The 24,219-nt window shown below is 53.3% G+C and overlaps 1 protein-coding gene across 1 annotated transcript in view; it reads left to right on the forward strand.

Moving 5' to 3' along the window:
- Positions 1–24,219, forward strand: part of ATAD5 (ATPase family AAA domain containing 5) — a 648,582-nt gene that overhangs the window by 255,103 nt on the left and 369,260 nt on the right. The window contains exon 14 of the mRNA XM_069654960.1: positions 12,329–12,479. Coding sequence (XP_069511061.1) covers positions 12,329–12,479 — 151 coding nt within the window. The remainder of the gene's footprint in view (positions 1–12,328; positions 12,480–24,219) is intronic.

Raw genomic sequence — 24,219 nt, forward strand, 5'->3', positions numbered from 1 at the left:
AGGTCCCTCAGATTGTTTTTTTCTGCCCAGATATTGGTCGCCTTAACGCGGAGCTCGTTCGAGAGAAATTGCAAAACATTTACTCGACCCTTTGGTCGTTATTTATTATACATTACATTAGATCCCTCCTTCGGCGCAGCTGTTTCACCGCCGAGTAAGAACTTCGACGGCGGTGACTTAGACAGAGGAGATCCTTAGGCGCTGACTAACACGTGGCCCGGCCCGGCCTCGCCGGCCTAAGACAGTAGGGAGAGTGGGGGGGAGTCTTTCTACTTCTAAGAATGCCTTTTTCTTTCACCCCCCTGTCCTTCGGGGTCGTTATCACTTTTAATTGTATCCTCAGCTATGGAGAGGACTCGGTTTAGATTTTCCCCACGCTGTAAGGGCAAATTCACATGGAAAGATGAGCACAAGCGGTGTAACCGTTGCTTACCCCTCGACCACGAGGACGGCTGTGCGGCCTGTGAACGTCTTTGCCCAAAAACTTTAAAGGACCGCAGGGTCAAGAAGCGGGCAGCCTACGCTATGTCTAGAGCTGATTCCTCACCCGCAGCCGCCGAGTGTGACGAGGACAGTGATAACCCGACCTCCGTTTTGGAGGCTGTAGACCTCACTAGGGAGCATACCCGCTCCTCAGCGTCGTTCCCCGACAAGTTTGGCTCACGCCCTACTTATGGGGATGAACACCCCGGCAACACTGACGAACACAGAAAACATAAACATAAGCACACAACCCACGGCACTTCGTCAAAGACAGCCCTAGCGCCAACGGAGACGCCGGGCCCACCCCGCTCCCGCAGACGCAACGAGCGACTGGGCTACCTGCAGACAAGGGCGCTACCACCAAAACGCCAGGCGACGCGCCTCATAAGAGTGCGACCGTCACCGAAAGAGACTCGGCACCGCCCAGCACGACGCCAGACGAACCCTCGACTGAGAAATTGAGAGCTTGGCTCCTATAGTTTCCACTGACAGCCAGAGACGGACGACGAGTGATACGCCGAAGCCCGCTCACAAAGCCAGGGAGACACCGAGAATGCCGGAAGGGAGGCAGGGACCACTCTCGCCGTCGAAGGAAGGCCCTAGCCTATGAGAAGGTTTCTCCGAAGGCGAAGGGACTTTATCCTCGACGTTCTGGGACAGATCTAGACGGCTACAGGCAGAGGAGCCTCCTTTTTCGCCTCCAGACCGTTCTGGGTTACCACATTGGACATTTGAGAGATTCCAATCATGTATGGACAAGCTGGATAGATTTATGTCCACTCCTGAACATAAAACACCCAAGAGGCCAAGAGAGGTACTTCATGAGGACCCCAGGGCTAAATATCCTAGACTATTTGACCCCCTTCAAGAGGACACTAATACTTATGACCTCACTGAAGAAGACTCTCACTTCCAAGAGGATGAGGAGTTCTTAAAGAGTGAAGACCAACAGAACCTCGAAGAAGGTTTTGAGGAAAACCCTGACATAGGTGGGGGGGGCTTCGAAGAAGACCTAGATGAAGGTGGCTCACAGCCTTGGCCGTCCCCAACAGCGTCTACAGACCCTGAGATCCTGAACCGTTCCTCTCCTCAAAGTACACCGGTCAGGAACCAGTCACCTATAGATGACCAACCCACTTTCAACACGCTACTTCAGAAAGCAGCAGCGCACTTTGAAATTGAGACTGGGGAAATTACTCCTGATATTAATTTCGTAGAGAAATTCATTAAGGAAAAACCTCCCACTAGCCAGACCATTTCCCTCCTCGCCAGTTAAGAGACGAATCATCCCATTGCTGTCTACACCTGCATTGGTTAGAGGGGTCAACCCAAGAATTGAAAAACTGTTTACTCCCTCTCCTTTGTGGACTCATTATACATTAAGGGTCACTCAGTACCAGATTCCTTGGTGTTAACTACCACAAGGAAAAGGACAGGGGATCCGCTATCAACTAGCGAAGCACCCCCAGACAAGGAAGGAAAGAAACTGTACGCCCTGGGTAAGAGAATTACAGCCTTGGCAGCTTTTTCCACCAGAATTGCCAATAATACTACCTTACTGGGAAGTTATGCTGATGCCCAATGGGGAGAAGTTACGCCAAGACCTCGAGAGTCCCTGAGCCCTTAAGAACTCGCTTGTTAACCACTGTAACGGAAGGAACTCTGGTTAACCAGAGCTTCATTAAAAACACACTTGATGCTGCAGAAACGGCTGGCCGTTCTTTAGTCCAGGGGATACCTCTGAAGCGTCGTGTCTGGCTCCGCAACTCCGGTTTTAAGCCAGGAACCCAGGCGTCACTCATAAATAAACCAATCGAGGATTCTAACCTCTTTGGGAAAGCGCTGGACGATGCACTGGAGACCACGAAGGAGGATTTCGACACCCTAAAGACTTTAGAACAGATCGATCTCAAGGCCTCCCAACAAGCGAGGATTCGGTAACAAACGCTTTTTTCGAGCCCAACGTCAACAGCAGTACACTGCAGGCAACTGGTCCTCTACTCAGGGCACCAGTGGCCAATACACTCAGAGGACAACGCCGTGGCAAGGGTAGAGGTCGGGGCCCCACTCCCAGAGGTTCCCCGGCTACCAACACCAAATTTCCCGAAGGTTCGGGTCCCCTCCCATGCATCGCCTGTCGGGGGCCGGTTCACATCTTTCCCACCAGCATGGGAGGGAATAACATCAGACCGCTGGGTATTGTCAACTATAGCCCACGGTTACTGTATAGAATTCAGTCGGTCCCCCACGTACAGACCACCAAGGGGACGACGCCCATCACCGGAGCACCTCGCCATCCTTCTTCAAGAAGTGGAACTGCTGCTACTAAAAGGAGCAATGGAGGTTGTGCCTCTATCACAGGTAACGGAAGGTATTTATTCAGTGTACTTCCTTGTACCCAAAAAAGGTCTTAACCATGCGCCCTGTAATAGATCTGCGCCCAGTGAACAAATTTGTCAAACCTCAAAAATTTCATATGGTGACCTTACAGGAAGTAATACCCCCTGCTGTCACAGGGAGATTACATGACCACACTGGACATGAAAGATGCATACTTTAATATTTTAATGTTGCCAGCGCACAGAAAATACCTCAGGTTCATGATAGAGGGCAAACACTACCAGTTCAAAGTGCTACCCTTCGGCATAGCGTCAGCACCGAGGGTATTCACGAAAGTACTGGCAGTGGCAGCAGCCCACCTGCGCAGGTTGTCCATCCCAGTATACCCTTACCTCGACGATTGGCTCATAACAGGGGATTCTTACGAGATATGCTGCTCAAATACCCAAAAGACTGTAGACCTTTTGTTCCAACTGTGCTTCTCCATCAACGAGAAGTCCAGCCTAGACCCCAGCAAGATCAAGCAATTCCTAGGGGCTCTAATTCGAACAAAGGATGGCCTCATTGTCTCCTCCTCCGAGAGGGTCCAAAATATGCTGTTTCATATTCCTCAATATGTGGCCGGTCGAGAGGTGACGGTACGCAAAGCAATGCGTTTGCTAGGAATGATGGCGTCATGTATAGATTTGGTACCTCGCCTGCGCCCAATGCAAGAGTGGCTCAACAGCCAGTGGTATCAGGCCAGCGGACAATGGGATGATCTAGTGGTGGTCTCACAGGCCTTGGTTCTCTCGCTACGGTGGTGGTCGAAGGAAAACCTGGTAATAGGGAAACCATTTGCCGCCCCCGCAGTGGAAGCCACTTTAACCACAGACGCATCCCTCACAGGATGGGGAGGGGGGGCCCTCAGCTCTCCCATCAGATTGCACATGGAGTTTGGACTCAGAGTGTAGCGTCCAAACACACAAACTTGCTGGAACTGCTAGCGGTCTTCAAGGCACTGAAGGCTTTCCAGGCACACCTGCAAGGGAAGACAGTGATGGTCCTCACAGACAGCACCACAGCCATGTACTACCTAAACAAGCAAGGGGGCACTCCCTCTCGAGGACTGTCCAAGCTGTCCCAGAACATCTGGAAGTGGGCTCTCACACATGTTCCTGTTGTCACAACATGTACCAGGGGAACTCAATCTGCTAGCAGCTGAACTTAGCAGAGACTTCCCTCTGCCCGCAGAGTACGAATGGCGACTACAAGAAGACTTAGTCTTCAACGTTTTCACACAATGGCGATTCCAAGAAATAGATCTGTTCGCAACTCTGGAGAACTCCCAATGCCAAGATTACGCCTCCAGGTACCCCCAGAACCGATCCAAGGGGAACAGTCTCTGGATAACATGGCCAGGGAAATTTGTTTACGCTCCCCTCTGCCTCCCCCTCCCCCCGCGAAGCACCACCCCCGCCCCCCACCGGCTCCCCTTCTCAACAAGATAGTGCACAAGATGCACCAGGAACCAGTCACCATGATACTAGTGGCCCCTATGTAGGCCCGGCAGCCATGGCTCGCTCACCTGATGGAGATGTCTCTATCTCCACCTGTAAAACTACCCTGCCCGTACAACATGCTGTCGTCACAGGACTGGGGCAAGACGATACACCTATTCCCACAGACCATGAATTTAGCAGCCTGGCTCCTGAGGTCATAGAATATGGACATTTACGGCTCGCTCAAAGATGCATGGACATTCTTAGGGAGGCTAGAAAACCTAACACTCGTTACTACTATTCTAGCAAGTGGAAGAGATTTGTCATCTGGTGTAGAGGTAAGAGCATCAACCCCGTTGACTGCTCTCCCACACAGATTGTTCTTTACCTGACTCGCTTATTAGACTCAGGTTTGGTCTTTAATTCTATTAAAGTTCATCTAGCTGCACTTTCTGCATACACCACTTCTCAACTCAGTGTCACGGTGGAAAGTCCCAGTTATTAAAGCCTTCATGGAGGGAGTAAAGAAGATGCACCCTCCTATAGCTAACCCAGTTCCCCGATGGAACCTAAATGTGGTACTTAACAGGCTTATGGGCTCACCCTTTGAACCCTGGCACAAAGCATCCCTTAAGAACCACACTCTTAAAACGGCTTTCTTAATAGCTATCACCTCCATTAGGAGAGTGAGTGAACTACAAGCGCTCTCTATACTAGACCCCTTTGTAACAGTTCACAAGGATAAGGTGGTTCTACGCACACATCCTAGGTTTGCACCAAAATTAATTTCTAAATTCCATGTCAACCAGTCAATGGAACTACCAACGTTCTTTCAAAACCCTTCACATTTGGGAGAAAGGAGCCTGCATACACTGGATGTACGCAGAACCGTCATGTTTTATATGGAAAGAACTAGACCTCTGAGAAAGACTAATCAGTTCTTTGTCTCGGTGGCAGCAGGAAGAGAAGGAGATGCAGTTTCAAAATCCACTGTATCTAGATGGATTGTCCAATGCATCACTTTGTTTCTCTCTTGCTAAGAGAACTACCCTTCAAGCCGAGCGCACATTCTACTCGAGGCTCTGGGGCTTCCATAGCATTCATTGCAAATGTCCCTCTTGAGTCCATTTGCAAAGCAGCAACCTGGAGTTCTGTACACACCTTTACAAAACACTACTGTCTAGATGCCCACTATAGATCTGATTCCCAGGTGGGACAAGCAGTATTAAGACCTCTTTTTTCTAGTGCTCCTTCTCACAACCCACCTCCAACTCCGGGTACTGCTCGCTAGTCTATGCACGGCATGTGATTCCAAGCAGATTAACAAACATCAGACGACAATGCATTACTTACCGTAAAATCATTTCTGATGGTTGTATCTGCTTAGATTCACATGCGCCCCCCCTTCCTTCCCCGCTCGGATGGAAGGAACATGGACATCCTTTATCTCTCTCTCTATTCTGTACTCACTCACGTCTAATAGGCTCCCTCAGGGCAGAAAAATACAAACAGAGGGACCTCGACGCGTGAGGGATTGTGGGTACTCTGCACGTCACTATAGGGATAGTGTTTCAGACACGCCTTGTCGACGTCCCCTTTTCGACTACGAAAAACAAAATGAAATACTCCGCAGTGACCACTGGATGTCGGACTATGCACAGCATGTGAATCTAAGCAGATACAACCATCCGAAATGCTTTTTCGGTAAATAATGCATTGTCATATTGGGTTACTATGATAAAAAGTAAGTCATTTTACTGACAAACCATTGGTGACACCTCCGGAATTCATCTGCTAGTTTTTTTCAGCTTTGCTCAAGAGAATGTCTTGCCAAAAACAGTTCACTTTCTCCAGCATGGGGTCTGGCATGGATTCACATGCTCATGAATATTCCCCGTCGTCAGGCTGGGAATCCTCGGTAAAGAAAAAACCAGTATCAGTTTCGTTTCTGATCTGTCTTTCGTAGTAATAACCAATCACTGGTCTCTGCGTCATACTGACCACAGCCAATGACTGCCCTCTACCTAAGCACCGCCTCTGGCAGCCATCTTCAGATTTTTACCGCATGTTCATGTGTTGGGATCCTCGTGCTATTGCTCTCGAGCGTTAGTGCTATTTTTTCACGTTTTTTCTCAAAAACTTCGTTTTTTCGGTCAAAAGAGCCTCAAGCTCCACCGACTCTCCATCCGATCAACGGGGACCCGTGTCGGATTCGTCTGCGCCCCTCAAGGGTGAAGATTTCGTCGAGCTACGCTTTTGGAGGACTCCAGAAGTTTCTCAGGCCCGGACATGGCCCAGGAGAAGGGAAGCTCGACGCCCGGAAAGCTGTTCAGGATCTGCCCTGGATGCCAGCTCCAGAACGTCTTTAAGGAGGACGAACACTCCTTTTGTCTCTACTGCCTGCATGAGGACAAGACGCACGTGGAGAAGGACTGTGCGTTTTGCGGCAACATGTCGGAGCGGACCATGAAGGACCGCCATCAGCGTCTCGCCAACTGGCTGGAAGGGAAGAGCCCGTCAGGCGAGAAGAGGAAGAAATCCGAGCGGGCTTTTAAGACCTTTGAGGACGCCCCGGCGACGGGGGTCCAACACAAGGCCAAGCACCGCGAGTCCGCTGGCACCGGGAGCGCCGAACGGTCGGGCTCTACGGGCGCCAGGCAGGGCGCACCCTCCCCGGCACCTTCAGCCACGAGCCAACGCTCTGGGTCGGGTAAGAGGAAGGGCGAGCACCCGGCGAAGCTCCTGGAGAGGCCCCGGTCGAGCTCGAAGGCCCCATTGGAGGGGGAGCGAGGCAGTGTCCCCCCCTTAAGGATAAGGCGGTGAGCGCACCTAAGGTGGTGAAGGCCTTAATCCATCCGGCCAAGCCCTCTATCGATACTGTCGCGGCGGCCCTGGCTCAGCCTGTGGAGGCTACGCCAGTGGTGGCGACCTCGGGGCTCAGAGTCTCCCTGCCACCTCACAGGGAGTCCTCTTTTGTGCCCATCGATAGGACCCCCGTGAAATCCCCCGTGGGGAAGAAAAAGGGGGGGGCAGGGCGTCGTCGTAGATTCGGCCTCAACCTCGGAGGAGGAGCTGGTCGAAGTCTTAAGCCATGGCCTCGGCGTGGAAGAAGACCGGCCCGTCGGGATGGATCCCGACGCAGGTGACGACGACATCGTCGAGGGTACCGACGGGGCCCCTGATCGCCCGTCGGATTCCCCTCTGCCAGCGCCGCGAGACACCTCGGCGGCCATTTTGTTGGCTATACAGTCCTTATGCTCAGAGATAAGGACGAGACTACCGTTGCCGACGGAACCTCTCCCGTCGGGAGACCCGGAACCGGGACCTTCTGGGGTTCCCCCTACCAAGAAAAGAAGGATCCACCCTCCTCCTCCTTTTCAGCCGTCGCGCCCCTTCCAGCCCTCCTCCCCGTCCACCCGAGGGGATGATACGGGGACTGACACGGCAGCGACGGGTACGGACGACGAGGTATACGACGAGGATGTACCGTCATCGCCTCCCATCAGGGCTTCTCCGCCCGACGAGATTGGCTCGTTCCACTCCATGATCGCCAGGGCATCCGAGCTTTTCCAACTCTGCCCTGAGGAGAAGAAGAAGGAAGGTTTCCTTTATCAGCGGCGCGAGGCCAAGAGGAAGACGGTCCTCGCAGTGCCTCTATTGGACGACATTTGGGATGAGGGCCTCACCCTCCTCAAGAACCCTTCCACGACGCCAGCTAGAAGAGACCGGTACGAGAAAAAGTACCGGGTCCCGGACACGGCCCCCCTGTGCCTCCGGGCGCAGCCTACCCCGGACTCCGTCGTCTCCGCGGCGGCCAGGAAAAAAGCGGGGGGGGGGGTGCGGCCTCCACTTCGACTTCCCCACCGGACGGCGAGGGAAAGAAATTGGACGCTGTGGGACGCAGAGTCATCTCGTCTGCAGCGACGACGATTAAAGCTGCCAACGCCTTGGCTATCGTGGCCCGATACGACAGGGAGCTCTGGTACAAACTGGCTCCCCTGCTGGACTTCTTGCCGGACGACAAGAGGGCAGAGGCCCTGGAGATCCTGCAGGAAGGTGAGGTGGCTTCGGACCACGCCATTACCGTTGCGACGGACATCGCCGACACTGGGTTCCGCCAGTTGGGCAACGGCGTTTGCCTTAGGCGGCGTGGATGGCTCAAGGCCACGGACTTCCGTCAAGACGTTCAGACCAGAGTCCTGGACATGCCCTTCGATGGGAACAACCTGTTTGGGAAAACAGTGGACGATTCCCTTCAGGCCATCAAAGCGGACACCGAGACGGCCCGGGCCCTTGGAGTTCTGCAACGACGACGGACGCCCTTTCGGAGCAGCGGAGGCAAGGGCGCCTCCAAAGGTTCCGGCGGCGGTTTCTCCTCCTACCGTCAAGCGGCCCGCTCGTCGTCTCAGGAGGCCTACAGAGGACGAGGCAAGTCTGGCGGACCCCGCCGTCGTTGCCAAGGACAAGGCGGCAAAGCCTCGTCGAAGCAGGATTGAACCGGCCGTGGGGTCGGGCCCCCACCGAAGCACCCCGGTGGGAGGCCGGCTGGCGAGCTTCGTCGGCGTGTGGGAGTCCATCTCCACCGACCGTTGGGTGCTGGACGCCTTGGCCCGGGGCCACGCGCTCGAGTTTCAAAGAAAGTGTCCGCGCGTCCCCCCCGTGGCCAGGAAAGAACTTCACGTCCCTCAACTTCTCCTGGAGGTAAAGGCGATGCTCAAGAAGGGCGCCATGGAACTCGTCCCAAAGAGGCTTTGGGGCTCCGGAGTTTACTCGAGATACTTCCTCGTGAAGAAGACGGGGGGATGGCGCCCCATCCTGGACCTGCGACGTCTGAACAAGTTCATCAAGGCGCAAAAGTTCCGGATGGTCACCCTCAAGCACGTCCTGGGTCAGCTGGAGGAAGGAGACTTGGAGGATGCCTACTTCCATATTCCCATACTGAAGGGGCACCGAAAATTCCTCAGGTTTGTGGTCCAAGGGCGTCATTACCAGTTCAAAGCCCTCCCCTTCGGACTACGGTCGGCACCCAGGGTGTTCACCAAGTGCCTCGCACCGGTGGCGGCGCAGCTGCGCCGCGAAGGGATCCACGTCTACCCCTACCTGGACGACTGGCTCATCCGAGCCAAGACAAGGGAGCTCGCCGTGGTTCACACGGCAAGGACCGTCCAACTTCTCACGGACCTCGGATTCTCCGTGAACTACGCCAAATCCCACCTGGTACCCGCGCAGGACGCTCTGTTTCTGGGAGCGAGGCTCAACACAGTGTCCCTTCTGGCCTCCCCGTCGGAGGAGAGGACCAGGACCATCCTGGGCAAGGTGCAGCGGATGTTGGTGGCCGACGCGGCCAAGGTGAGGTCCATCAAGTCCCTCCTCGGAATGATGTCTTCCTGCATCTACCTCATTCCCATGTGCAGGCTCCGGATGCGCCCGTTGCAGGAGTTCCTGGACGCGCGCTGGATCCAAACGACGGGCAGCTTCGAGGAAAGGATCACACTCGACGAGAGTTTCCGACGAGCGATCCGGTGGTGGGGCACCCGCGCGCATCTGACGGCGGGCATGGACTTCCAGACCCCAGCCCACCAGGAGACAGTGACCACGGATGCCTCCCTGGAAGGGTGGGGAGCGCACACCGAAAATCTGCACGCAAGAGGCCTTTGGCTCCCGACGGAGAAATCCTTACATATCAACGTCCTGGAGCTCCGTGCAGTGTTTTGGGCCCTCAGGTCCTTCCTTCCGTCCCTCAAGGGCAAGGTGGTGAGGATCTTCACAGACAACACCACCACCATGTTTTACATCAGGAAACAGGGCGGAACCAGGTCCCCAGCACTGTCCAAAGAGGCGCAGGACCTGTGGCACTGGGCAGTCACCCAAGGGATGATTCTGGTGCCGTTTCATCTGGCAGGGATAAAAAACACCATCGCCGACTCACTCAGCAGGGAGCTGCGCTCGTGCCACGAGTGGGAACTACGGCAGGATGTAGTGGATCGCCTCTTCCGACGGTGGGGCACACCCCAGATCGACCTGTTCGCGACAGCGACGAACTCCAAGTGCCGGAGGTTCGCCAGCAGGTTTCCCCAGGCGAGGAGCATGGGCGATGCTTTCTCGTTCCCCTGGGAGGGCCTGTTCCTCTACGCGTTCCCTCCTTTGCCACTGCTAATCCGGCTCGTCAACCAGCTCAAGAGGTCACGGTGCAGGATGATCCTCGTCGCACCTGCGTGGCCGAGGCAGATATGGTTCCCGGACCTTCTGGACTTGTCAGCGTCCCTGCCAATCAAGCTGCCGGTGGACGCGGATCTACTCTCCAGGGAAGGAGGCGCCATCCTCCACCACGACCCGAAATCGCTGAACTTGCAGGCCTGGCTCCTGCAGCGCTAGAGTTTGGAGGATACGACATACCGGCCGACTGCAGAGAGGTTCTTGCAAAGGCCAGGGCGTCCTCGACTCTTAAATGCTACGGACACAAATGGAAGAGGTTTTCTGTCTGGTGCCACGCACAGAAGATTAACCCTCTACGGATTACGGCTCCCCAAGTACTGCCGTACCTGCTGACGCTGGCCAAAGCTGGACTGGCACACGCGTCCATCAAGATTCATCTTGCTGCGATCTCCCGATACACCAGAACCACGGGCCGGTCGTCCCTGTGGTCTCATCGTCTGGTGAAAGAGTTCATGAAGGGACTGTTCAGATCGTTCCCGCCGGTGAAGGCGCCGGCCCCGGCGTGGGAGCTCAACGTGGTGCTGACCAAGCTCATGGGACCTCCGTTCGAGCCTCTGCACTCGGCCCCGTTGAAGTTTCTGTCGTGGAAAACAGCGTTTCTTGTGGCCATCACCTCCGCACGACGGGTGGGAGAGATCCAGGCCCTTTCCTGCAAGGCCCCGTACTTGACTTTTCACGACACGAGGGTAGTGCTCAGGACGCACCCCTCCTTCATGCCCAAGGTACCGTCGGACTTCCATCTCAACGAACCCTTGGTGTTGCCTGTGTTCTTCCCGTCGCCTTCGTCGCCGGCTGAGAGGACTTTGCACTCGCTGGATGTGGCTAGAGCGCTGAAGTTCTACGTGGACCGCACGAAGTGTTTTCGGAAGACGTCACAACTCTTTGTGAACTTTGGACCTGTCAATCAGGGGAAGGCTCTCTCGAAGGCTTCCATTTCCAGATGGCTCTCCGGCTGTATCATGTACTGTCATCGGTTGGCGAACCGACCGCTGCCTGGCCGTCCGAGAGCCCATTCCACCAGAGCGATCGCAGCTACCACGGCGTTCCTTTCTGGTGTGCCCCTGCTGGACATATGCAGGGCTGCTACGTGGAGGTCGACGCACACCTTCACGAAATTCTACTGCGTCGATCAGGATTCCATGGAGGAGTCCAGGGTCGGCCAAGCAGTGCTGCGCAACCTGTTCGCCTGAGGTGAGCCTGGTGAGGAGGTAAGATGCTTAATGTTGAGTTTGATGTAATGCTTAATGTTGAGCCTTTGCCACCTCCCGTGGTTGTGCATGTGTGTACTGCTATGTATTCTTTATTCATGAGCATGTGAATCCATGCCAGACCCCATGCTGGAGAAGGAACAAGTTACTTACCTGTAACTGTTGTTCTCCAGCGTGGGTCTGGCATGGATTCACATGCGAACCCTCCCGCCTACCCCTCTGCGGCTCTTCACTTGGTCATACTGCCACTTCACGTGCTTCCAAATCTGAAGATGGCTGCCGGAGGCGGTGCTTAGGTAGAGGGCAGTCATTGGCTGTGGTCAGTATGACGCAGAGACCAGTTATTGGTTATTACTACGAAAGACAGATCAGAAACGAAACTGATACTGGTTTTTTCTTTACCGAGGATTCCCAGCCTGACGACGGGGAATATTCATGAGCATGTGAATCCATGCCAGACCCACGCTGGAGAACAACAGTTACAGGTAAGTAACTTGTTCCATACCATCTAGGCAAGTGCGTAGCATGGTTGAAGCAGAGTACATTTGTGAGTACCAATATCAGTGGGAATGTTTTCATGGAGCAAATTTGTTCTTGCAGGTGTTTGAAGTCAATGCATCCTGCCAAAGGAGTGGTCGTCAGATTCTTTCTCAGTTAAAGGAAGCTACTCAGTCCCACCAGGTGGACAAACAGGGTACAAACCTGCATAAACCTTGCTTCTTTAATAGTAGCAATTTCAGCAATTCCCCAAGTAAGTGGAATGTGATGAATATATTGGTAACCATATTAATATTCTTTTTTTTGGGGGGTTTTCTTTGTATCTGAAATGCTGTCTGTATAAACAATCTGGAAACTCCACTCAGAATTTATTTTTAGTAGCTTACGTTCCACTCCAAACTGTTTTATGCTTTAGGGTTTTCTGAGGAGACAGATTTATTTTTTCAAGGATTTGAACTTGGAGCAAGAGGCTGATGGGTTTATTAATGTAGGACATGGGAGAACTACTATTCAGTATTTGGCCATGCTGGTAAACTAGATAGTTCAGCGCTTACTGCTGAGAGAACTGTTGGGCCGACTTTGCTGTTAATACGTTCAAAAGCAAGAACAGTGTCCTTTTTAATTGGATATCCATTGTACATGAAAATGTTCTATAATTGCTTTTTTGTAAAGCACCATATATAATGTATGTATTTTTCTTTATTAAAGTGTTCAGTTACAAATAACACCTTTAACACTATTGATGATTACAACAAAATAAATGATACATAGTAACCATACACAGTAACCTATAAAAACGATTAAAATTCAATTTCATATTCGGTTTCATTGTAAAATTGATGCAAATTAAAATACAATCTATATGTATTTTCTCACCAACCAGCCACGCGGGTCGGCCTATGTAATGCCTGCTCCATAGGGGATGCCAGGTCATTGCTCCCAGTCCGTCTGTCTTCCATCACATGGTTCCCTGCACGATGAGCCTTGCAAAAACCAAGGCCGAAGAAGCAATTGGCTACATTTGTGAACAATGCTACTGTGTCATTATACAGTGCACCTGGCAGGCTCGGGGACTGGCATTGGAGGAGTCTCGAAGTCAAACTGACCCGCACATCCTTCACTCATTCCCAATCGCGTCATCCGCACCCTAGGCTTTCACCCTCGCTTTTCAACTATAATTTGTCCCTCCCTGTACCTCGTTCTACAAAGCTTGATATTATATATAAAGGTGTGACGACCATGCTCTTAGATTTATGGTTGTTTATGCTCTGTGGTCTGGGGTCAACTGGTGTCTTGGAATTCAGGGCTCTCAGGACTAGGGCAGTTCTAGAGGCTATAACTTGTAGTTAGCTGGGTGGTGGTCGGAGGCCTGCTTTGGCCTGTTTGTGATAAGTACACCAAGGCACACCCAACCCTGTCTCGTGGCCTTGCAGGGCACATTCTTTTTAGAACAAAGATTGGCAACAATCTTGAAACAAAGCTGTAGCTGTAACCCTATATTTAAATCTATAACCTGCAATTCAAGTTGAACAACCCTCTTTTTGCCTTCGCGCCCGAATACCCCTGGGTCTGGTGCGCAATATAAATAATAAAACAAACGCTTTCTGTGGAAGCTGGCAGCATTGGCCTTATCAGTACTTGGGCCTCTCCAGATTTCCCCTTCAAGATTGTGGCTTGTGTCGAACACCCTAAATGCTGCATGGCCGTGCAGACCCTGTGCTGTGGTTATGGCTACTAACTTCTACAAAAATGTCCACTTATATACATGCACTATGTCTAAATGTCAATATTCTGATAGTGTCAGGCACCTGGGGGGGAGGGGGATGGGCTTGCTCCCTTCCCAACACCACTTGGGTCTCCTCGTCCAGCGAATCAAAGGCACTCATTGCCACTGCGGCAGGCACAAGAAGAGGGTGAACTGAATGATAATGATGTGGACAACCCCCATGACAGTCAACCTCCACGCATACACCGCAAGGTGACTGGGATACCAATTCTTCTCTGGAGACCCACCAAAAGAGGATCCCCCAGCAGCCCCTCTTCTCCCACCCTCCCCATTGATATCGGAGGTCCACACTTTGGTCACGAGTGCCTGCCGTGAGATTGGTCTCATTTCTTCTGAGGACGAAAAGGAGTGCTTATTTGACCATACGGGGAAGAGGAGGAAGGCGGTCGTCGCCATCCCGATCCTCAATCATGTATGGCAGGAAGACCTTAAGACCATGAAACATCTGTTTACAGCACCAAATGTGCAGTCTCCCCTGAAAACGAGGCACGTAAACAGGACGCTTTTGGAAAGAAAATTCTGACAGGAGCGACATCCGTAAAGGCGGCCAATTTCCTCGCTATTATTGCCTGCTATGTTTGGGAAATGTGGCATAAACTAGCGCTTATTCTCGAATAAATCCCAGAGGTCAAAAGGAAAGAAGCTAGGGCGCTCCTCAGAGGGCGAAGAGACATCCAACCACAGTATAAATATTGCAGTGGACCTTGCTGAAACTGGGTTCATGCAGGTTGCCAATGGGGTGGTTTTAAGGCGCCAGGCGCGGCTCAAGTGCACTGGCCTTTGCAATGACATCGGTAGTAGACATGGCCTCTGAAGGGGACAATCTATTTGGCCCCAAAATAGATGAAGCCTCAAGGCCATAAATACGGACTCTGGTACAGTCTGCTCCCTAAAATCTTTACAAAATCCCTGGTCCTTTTCGGCCCTTCAGAGCCACCTCTGGAAGAGTGGGTATGTCCAGGGAGAGCAGACAGTGCACTAGAATACTACTCCCAGGGGTATAAAATATCATATAAAAGATCATACCATGCAGACAAAACGACACAAATGACCTTCCGGCTCCCAAATGGGCTGGCAGGGGGAGCAACCACAGTGAATATCCATGAAAACAGTTGGGGGAGGGGGACGGGGGGGGGCAGGTGCTGTTTGGGGGGGGGGGTAATGGGTCTCGCAATGCGCCCACAACTGGTGCGAGGAACCTGAGGGAATCCTTCCATCTACTCCCCTTGGATTCTCTTCTCAAGTGGTCAGGGAAAGGCCATCACTTTGAATCCTGACCCTGGGGTTGGATCAAGGGAGGATCACTTGGGGAGCTGGGGAGAGGATGTATTTAGATTTGTTTGCTTGTTACTTGCTTATACAGCAAGTAAGTTCTGTTTCAAAGCACTCAGAGCAAGAGGGAGGGAACATGGGAATGCGAAACATAAAAATATTAAACAGTGGACGGGAAAAATAAAGGACAAACCTACTGTGCCTTGTGAGTATTCAGAACATGCAAGTGCAGAAGGGAGGGGGCAGTGGGGGCAGGTGCTGGGTTTCCCGTGCTCGTGGGTGAGCAAAAGATGAAGTGCAAGGTATGGTAAGTGTGAGCCTCCAGGACGGTGTTTGTGCCGAGGATAGACAGAGGATGAAGACAATTCGGTGTGGGAGGTCAGGTCCCTGAGGATACATAAGGGCCCTTGACACCAATCAAAGCAGAGGGCGAGAAGGTGGAGAAGCGTGAGGTATAGGGGCAAAATCTTGCGGAGCTTCCGGAATTTAAGAAAGTCCTGCTCAAGAAGGTGGGGGAGGCTGTTCCATATAAGGGAGCCAGCTGTGGAAAACAATCGACCTCCTGCCCTGTGTTTAGCGAAACGCTGAACACACAGTTGGGGCCAGAGGAATGCAAAGGTCTAGAGGGAGAATATTTTGTAAGAGTTGCAGATGGTGTGTTCCCTGGCCCCAGACAGCCTTGTGGATGATAGAGGGATTTGAATTTAATCCGTGCAGCAAGTCAGTGAAGACTTTTTAGGGCAGGAGAGATGTGGTCTCTAGGCTTGATGCCAAGGATAAGTCTTGCTGCCCTATTCTGGATTAGCTGGAAGGGGGTCGCAAAGTGGAAGAAGGTAGATTCAGGAGGAGGCTCGAGCCGAGAGATAACCAGGGCTCGGGTAACATTTCACTTCTCGGGGAAGGTGAGGAAAGGTAGAATTCCTTTGAGAAGGAGGAGCTGACAGTGGGACTTCTCTGCAATGTCCTGCGTGTGAGGGAGGAAGGAGAGAGGGGAGTCGGAGATGACTGAGGTTTCTGGCTTTAGAAGACATAGTCGGGGGAGAGCCCATGGAGGAAGGCCAGAGTGAAGGGAAGAAGGCAGGAACAGGTGTCCCAATGGGAAGGATCTCCATTTTGCTGGCATTGAGGCAGAGATCATTGGAAGTGCACCAGGCCTGGATGGCACGCGGGGATGATGGAAGGTGCACGAGGGTAATCGGGAAGCTTGAAAAAGTCGTGTCGTCTGCTTAACTGGAAGTTGGAGGAGGAGATGAGTGCCGGCTGAGAGAGGTAGATGCTACAGGGCCAAGGGGAGAGGATAGGGACCTGGGGGACACCACCGGTGGAGAAGGCAGTAGGAGAGAAGGGGCTCAGGAAGACTTGGGAAGAGTGGTCAGTTAGGAAGGTCAGCCAGTCCAGTGCCCGTTCCGAGATACCAAGGGTGTCATGAGCCTTTGAATGAGGATGGAGTGGTTGAGCGTGTCAAAGGCCGAGGAGAGATAGAGTAGGATGAGGACAGCTGGGGAGTTGGAATCGAGGGATGCAGCAGTACTTCACAGGTGTTCAGAAGAGCAGTTTACATGCCTCTGGATGTTCTGAATCCAGAGTGATGGTCATGGAGACCACCAACCAGTTCAGTGTGAGAGTTGAGGTGGGGCAAGGCCAACTTCTCCAGCAATTTCCCCAGGAAGGGGGTGATGGAAATAGGGTGGTTAGGCTGGACAGGTAGGGTCTGCTGACAGTTCTTTAAGGAGGGGGCGCACAAGGGAGTGATTGAGGGAGGAGGGGAAAGAACCAGTGCAAAAGAGTGGTTGCAGAGATCAGCGAGTGCGGGGGCAAGAGCCACTGTTGTGATTGATGGTTCTGGATGAGCAAGGGGAAACCGGTTTGGGAGAGACCTTCATAGAGCGGACAACTCTGGCGACTTCTTCAGGCGTGACTAGGGCAAACCAGGAGGGTGGGTGACCAAGGGGGTGTGAGATGGGTTGGGAGGGTGAGTAACCAGACTGTTCAGGATGCCCTGAGTTTTGGTGGCAAAGTGAGTGGCCAGTGTGTTGCAGAGGGCCTGGGAAGGAAGAGAGGAGACTGCGAGAGGGTTGGCTAGTTCCCTTCAGATTTAGAAAAGTTCAGCTGTGTTGTTGGATGCACCAGATAGTCCCTGCCTGCCCCTTTTCATGGCACGGATGGAGAGTCTGTATTGTCTTTGGAGCAGGCGGCAGACCAGTTTGTCAGAGGATGAGCCTGACGTTTGCCACTCGAGTTCCGCCGCTCTGCACTCATTTCAGGGCTGCAAGTTCGGAGTCGTACCCGGTGTTGCGCTTAGCTGGTCCGATAGCACAGCGAGTAGAGCGCTCGCTTTGACATCTGTGCAGAGCCTGCTGATGCAGGTTCGAATCCCGGCAGGGCCAAACTCAGCCTTTCATCCTTCCGAGGTCGATAAATGAGCACCACACACCGTGGGTAATAAGCAGCGCTCAGATACCTGAGGGTTCGTAGCGCTATATAAATGCTAAATAATTATTATTAGAGGCGGGATTCAGGTGGATCCTCGTAACTGGGGCAGACATTTCAAGAGTGTTGATCGACAAGTGGAAGTTGCTGAGAGCAGTCGGTGGTAGATTCTGAGGTGGGGGATAACGGGGGAATAAAGGTGGAAGTGAAGGCAGCAGCTGACACTCGTTTCATCGGGCGGATGTTCGAGAACGAGGTTGGCAGGGCTTTTGGGGGTGGGGTCAGAGGGCAAAAGCGACCCAGGTGGGAGGGGAGAAGAGTGGACTGCCCAAGAGAGGGGTGACCAGAGGAGATGAGCAAGGGAGGTCAGAGTGGATGAGGGCGTCCAGCATTGTGGGTTAGACCAGAAGGGAGAATGGAGAGGGATAGAGGGGTGCAGAGGCCAATTAAGAGTGGATGCTGTGGCAGGGGAGTCCAGTTGGATGTTGAAACCACACTGTAGGAGCAGGTTGAAAGCAAGGAGGAACAGAAATGAGCCCATTCAGAAAGGAACAGGGAGGTAGCTCCTGGAGGCCAGTAAATGGTAGCCATGGTCAGGGTGGAGGAGGGAGAGATGACCAACTTGCATACCAGCCTCTCAAAGGAAGAGTAGAGCTGGGTGGGTAAGATGGAAGAAGGAATCGTACTAAAAGATTGACTCTACTAGTGCGCCCCTACAGTCACTGCGACTTTGGGGGCGCACAAAATACCAACTCCCGTTACTGCGCCTAAGCAGAGCAGGGTTTGTGGGGGTGTCCCCCGCTCTCCTAGGGCCCCATAACATGGTGGTTGTGGGGGTAACCCCCGCTCAACATTGTGGTAAGTTGGGGACAAAGTTTAAGAAAAAAAGAAAAGCACCCTGCAGCGTCAGTGGGAGAAACTGATGCTTCAGGGATAGTGGGGTGTAGGCAGCGTACACAGAAGTGTGCCACTGTAAAGGTCTGATGGGTGGGGGGGAGGTGTCGGGAAGGGGAATTCAGGCTAGGGGACGCGGGCAAAGTGATCTATCTAATGGCCACACCGTAATTGGCGTTGACATTTTCATCATCACATTTATGGCGGCGCAGTGATCACATAGATTCATGGAAGAAGGAACCCACTCCGGGAAGATTAAGGCAACCCCACTGCCAGCGCGGTGAGGTCGCGGCTTGGAAATTATCTTGAAGCTGTCAGGTAGGAGGGAGTCGAAAGCAGTGACTGAGCTGGCATTGAACCATGCCTCGGTAAGAGCGAGAATGTCTAGGTCATTGTCTTCAAGAAGGATGCAGATGTCAGCAGTGTTTGTTGGTTGAGCAGGCTCTAAGTCGACAGTCTCTGCCTTTGGAAGGTTTTCTGAGTGGAGTACAGGGGAGTGCTACTTAGTCATAGAGGGGGGGCAGAGAGTGGTAGGGGGAGATGCAGTAGAATGAAGAAAATTAATGAGGGACGGCAGGATCCGGTCAAAGAGAAGGTTGTCTTGAGGACCCTGAACCCGGATACTGCCAGTGTGGTAGACATTAATGATGCAGCTTGATGCGAAGAAGCCCGCCAAGAGGATTTCCCACTTGGTGTCACCATTAATGGGAGAGGAGTTGAAAGTGGAGAGAGACGAGATGTGAAGTCCATAGGTCTGGAAAGGAGATCAGTGAAGATCTCTCTGGAAGATGCGCTGACAAAGGTGTCTGCTATGGGAAGGCCAGGATTTGCACCCAGAATGTCTGTTTGCTTCGTCCAGATGTCGTGAGAGGGAGGATAGGTGATAGTGTAGTTGATGGAGAAGATGGGAGAGCTGGTCAGGGCCATCTCAGTGGCAGAGGATAGATGAGAGAAGGAAAGGGGGGGCTGCACTGCACAGTCCTAGTAGTTAGAGGGCACAAATACAAATGCAGAGCAGTAGGTGGGGTGCAGGATTCAATTATAAAAAAATAGCAATGCAGTACACAAAATTGATGCATGATGTAAAGCACACCCACCTAGATAAGATTTTAAAAAGGATCACAAATGAATGCAGTGTACACAGGGATGTGAGAAGGAAGACGCACAACTTGAATGATTTTACCTTTGTAGAACACAGAGTGCAGTGAAGAAAAATAGGTGGTCGAGGGAGAAAAGACTGAATAGGATTGGTACAGTACTCTTGCGTCCCGTCCCCTTTCCTACTTACTGTATGGGCGTCCCTTCCAAGGGACAGGAGACGGAACCTTTTTCACCAGAAAAAAATCTTCTTCCCCTTAAAATTTAGAGGCACGATGGGGTGTGGCCCTGGGAGCATGCGCAGCCCTGACTCCGCCCTCCGGCGCCACACCTCAGTCCCCTTTTCCACATTGACTGGAACGGGCCGAATTCACCAGCGCTCCTGGGTTTGGCTTTGGCCATGTAATTCCACATGCTGATACTTCTTCTCTTCTGTCTTTTTTCTTTTTATCATTCATGTACTCAGTCCTCAGGCGCAACACTCCTCCCCGGCACATGTCGACTTCTACAGGGTTCGGCAGGTGTCCGCCCTGCGACGGGCTCTTTCTAACTTCAGACCCCCACGCCCTCGGCCTACATTGCCTTGGCCCAGACCACAGCTGACAAGCTTGTACTGCATGCGACACGCTCTTCTCGAGGTCTCTGAAGAACGGACTAGCCAGGTGGAGGGAGCTCTTCGAGAGGACCTGAAGGACTTCGTCTATCATCGATCCAGGCCCAAGGTAGGGCCGCTCTTTTCCATCGCACCCCGCAAGAGAGACTCCTTTCCAAGGACTCGCGCGTGAGGGACAGCTCGGGTTCTCATACCAGCACGAACACAGGCGATCTCAGCTACCTGCCAACGGGCCCGAGAGGGGTCAGTGGATCCTCCCGATGTCGGTGCGAAGGGACCGGAAGGTTCTGTTACCGGGTCTTCACCCGAGGGGCCACGCCCTAGCACCAGCAACATGTCCGAGGGGGCGCCTAAACGCAGCTCTACCAGTGTATCTGCCAAAGGTGAAACGCCTACTAGGTCTCACCCTGAGGAGCATGGTAGGCCTCATGATCCACACTCAAGAGTCCTGGACGAGGCTGGACCCAGTGAGCAACACGACGCAGGCACGTGGAAGGCAGCTCAACAAGATGGCTATCGTGCCAGACATTGGGGACACCGGGCCTACGCTGCACCAAGGAATGCTGAGGAACGAGTGTCAAGGTGGGACTGGTGTCAACCAGGTACCTGGCCTATAGCCTATCCTTCATTTGCGCAGGGCAGGTTCCCGCTGCGTCCATATGGGCAGGGCATGCAACGGCTCCAGCAGCCTCTCGCTACCCCGTCAATATCGCCTCCCACTACTCCGGCCTGCAAGGGCAGGTTCTTTGGAAGGTTCATTTGGCTCATGAAATCTCCTCGGATGGGGGTCATTCTCAGGGACTGCATCAGGGACCTGCTCCCGCCTATGGCTCCAGTGTCGCAGTCCCCATTACCGCCACCCATGGCCCCTGTGCAGCCACCACTGCCCACTCCAGCCCCTGAACCGATAGTGCAGGCGGTTCCGTACCAGCCTCCGCCACAGCCTACGGCTCCAGTCTCCGGTTCCCAACAGCCCACCACCGGTGCCGGACCCCTAGGTGGACACAGATGAGGAAGAGGACCCCAATGCAGTCGTCAGGCAAGGCATCCCACAAACTTCTTGCAGGGCTGGCAGAGTATTTGGGCCTTCCTTAACCCGAGGTCGAGGAACCAGCAGAGGGGGTCCTCGCCGACGTCCTCGCGCTGCGTCCCTCAGCAAGGACCAGGATCCCGATGCAGAAGGACGTTGTCATCTTGGCCAAAAAGGGTTGGCTCAAGCCCCCTCGGTCCAGTGCGGATGCCATGCCAGCCGCCGTTACCCAGAGGCTGTGGTGGGAAATTTCTGATTTCCTTCCAGAGCTTCCGGCGCAGAGCCAATCGCGTTTCAAGGCGAGATTGGCAGAGGCCAAGATGGTAGCCAGGACATCATGGAGTCTACCATGGGCCACATTGACACCTCTGGCCAGGACATCTGCATTGCCACGGACATAACTGCCTGGCTCTGCAACTAAATTCAACCCATATGTCCAGGAACGCTTATTAGACCTTCCGTTCGAGGGTGTGGTGACCTCTTCCACTCCATGATGGACGAGGAGCTGGATAAAAAGAAAAGCAGCTCAGACGGCCAAGTCTTTATCCATTCTTAAAAAGACCACGCCCAAATCACTGTCACAGCGGCACACGTACAAGAGGCGTACATACGGAGGGTTCCGAGGCTTCCAGGAGCGGAGGTCCAGGCAGCTGGACCGCTCGCCTTCTCCACATCGGCGCAAGCAACAAAAAGGGTTTGGGGGGGAGAGTAAGGGCTTTTTCCAGTCCCCCTCCTCCTCAACAGCCTCCGACGCAAAGAAGGCTTGGCATGCCCGTTCGGGTCCACGTGTCTCCAGTGGGGGGCAGGCTTGCTCTTCATGCACATTTCGGGCACCAAAATTTCACGGACCCCTGGAATCCTCTCTGTAGTATCCATGTGGTATTGCCTACCCATCCCAGCCCCGCCTCTCTTTGCCTCCACTCCCAGAGATTGGGACAGCAACTCTTTTGGCGGAGATCCAGTCGCTCGTTGAGAGCCATGCAGTGGAGGATTTCCCAGCCTCTCAGTGAGGCTTGGGCTTTTACTCCAGGATTTTCGCCATTCAAGAAAAAGAACCAGGCAGGCCTTAGAGTTGTGCTGGACCTATCCACCCTCAACCTCTCGCTACCGCTACAAAAATTCAAGAAGGTTACGCCAGCTTTGATAGCTGAGACATTGTGCAAGGGAGACGATGTGCTCCCTGGATCTGAAGGACGCGTACTTGCATGTCCCGCTTTGGCAGCCTCATCGTTCCTATCTACGATTCAGGATCATGGGCTACCATTTCCAATACAAGGTGCACCTTTTAGCCTCAACTCGGCCCCCAGGGTCTTTACCAGACTAATGAATATAGTGGCGGCCCTCCTCAGGGCCACCACATTTACCCGTACCCTGACTGGCCCGTCAGGGCGACATCTCCAGAAGCGGTGCACCACACTTCAAACACTCTTATGAACCCACTGCACAATCTGGGCTTTTCACTCCATATCAAGAAGTCGCAGCTGTAGCCTATGCAGAGTCTGACCTTCTTGGGTCTCATCTGGGACACGTGCTCCGAGAAAGTCTTTCCTTCGGAGGACAAGATCACAGCCATCAATAGGGCCACTACTCACTTCCTCAGCAGAGAAGGGACATTGACCTGGTGGTACCAACACCTACTGGGTCTCATGGCAGCGGTTCTGTTGGCTGTCCCCCACACGAGATTCAGGATGAGGAGGATTCAGTTACCCTTCGCAGCATCATGGAACCAGGAACGGGGCTCTCAGGCGGAGATGATCAACGTTTCTCCATCTCTTCACATGATGGTCCAGGGACTGCAACCTGCGGACGGGCAAGCCCTTCAGGCAACCTACCCCGCAGGTCACCAATACTATGGACTCCTCTCTCGAGGGATGGGGGGCCACCCTGGACAACCACTGCATCCATGGCATCTGGACCCGGCAGGAGCAGGCGTACCACATCAATTTGCTGGAACTGAAGGCCATTGGGCTAGCACTCAGAGCCTTCCTTCCGATTATCAATGGCAAGGTTGTCCTCATTCAGACAGACAACTCGACCAACATGTACTATGTCAACAAACTGGGAGGTACCAGATCCCCTCCACTGTGCAGTCTGGCAGTCAGCATGTGGGAATGGGCCCTGGAAAACAACTTGTACTTCACAGCCGTCCATCATCCGGGGGAATCCAACCTGGAGGCGGACAGGATCAGCTGGTTGGGAGCGGACAATCACCAGTGGCAACCAAATGACCTTGTACTGAAGGAGATCTTCAGCAGATGGGGACACCCCCAGGTGGACCTCTTCGCCACCTGGGACAACAAGAGTGCCAACAGTTCGCCTCCGGGCAGGGACAGGGCCCCAGCTCCCCAGGCGACGCATTTCAGATTCATTGAAACGGCATAACAGCATACGCCTTCCCGCCCACACTGCTGATGCAGAGTTATATGCATGATCAAGGAGTCTCGCCGCCTCGTCATTCTAATAGCTCCACGGTGGCCAGCCAGGCCATGGTTCTCGGAGCTGCTCAGCCTCTCGGAGAGACCTCCGATTCACCTTCGATGGGCCCAGCACATCTGCTGGCGCAGAAGGGGGTCGGTGTCATTCACCCTTAGCCACAGAAACTAGCCTTCACAGCGTGGTTCCTGAGCAGGTAATGCTACCCCTAGCCACAGAAACTAGCCCTCACAGCGTGTTTCCTGGGCAGGTAATGCTAAGGCACCTCAGCCTCTCCCAGGATAATCTAGCGATTGTACCGGGCGTAAGGAGCAAGGCTACTATTGCCCAGCATAAGAGCAACTGGACTAGGTTCTGCCACTGGGCAGACGCTATGAATATCAATCCCCTTGCATACAAGTTGGACAATGTGGTCTCCTTCTCGGCACACCTTGCCC

Source organism: Ambystoma mexicanum, chromosome 3q, assembly GCF_040938575.1.
Source record: "Ambystoma mexicanum isolate Mex_15411 chromosome 3q, UKY_AmexF1_1, whole genome shotgun sequence".
Taxonomy (NCBI): domain Eukaryota; kingdom Metazoa; phylum Chordata; class Amphibia; order Caudata; family Ambystomatidae; genus Ambystoma; species Ambystoma mexicanum.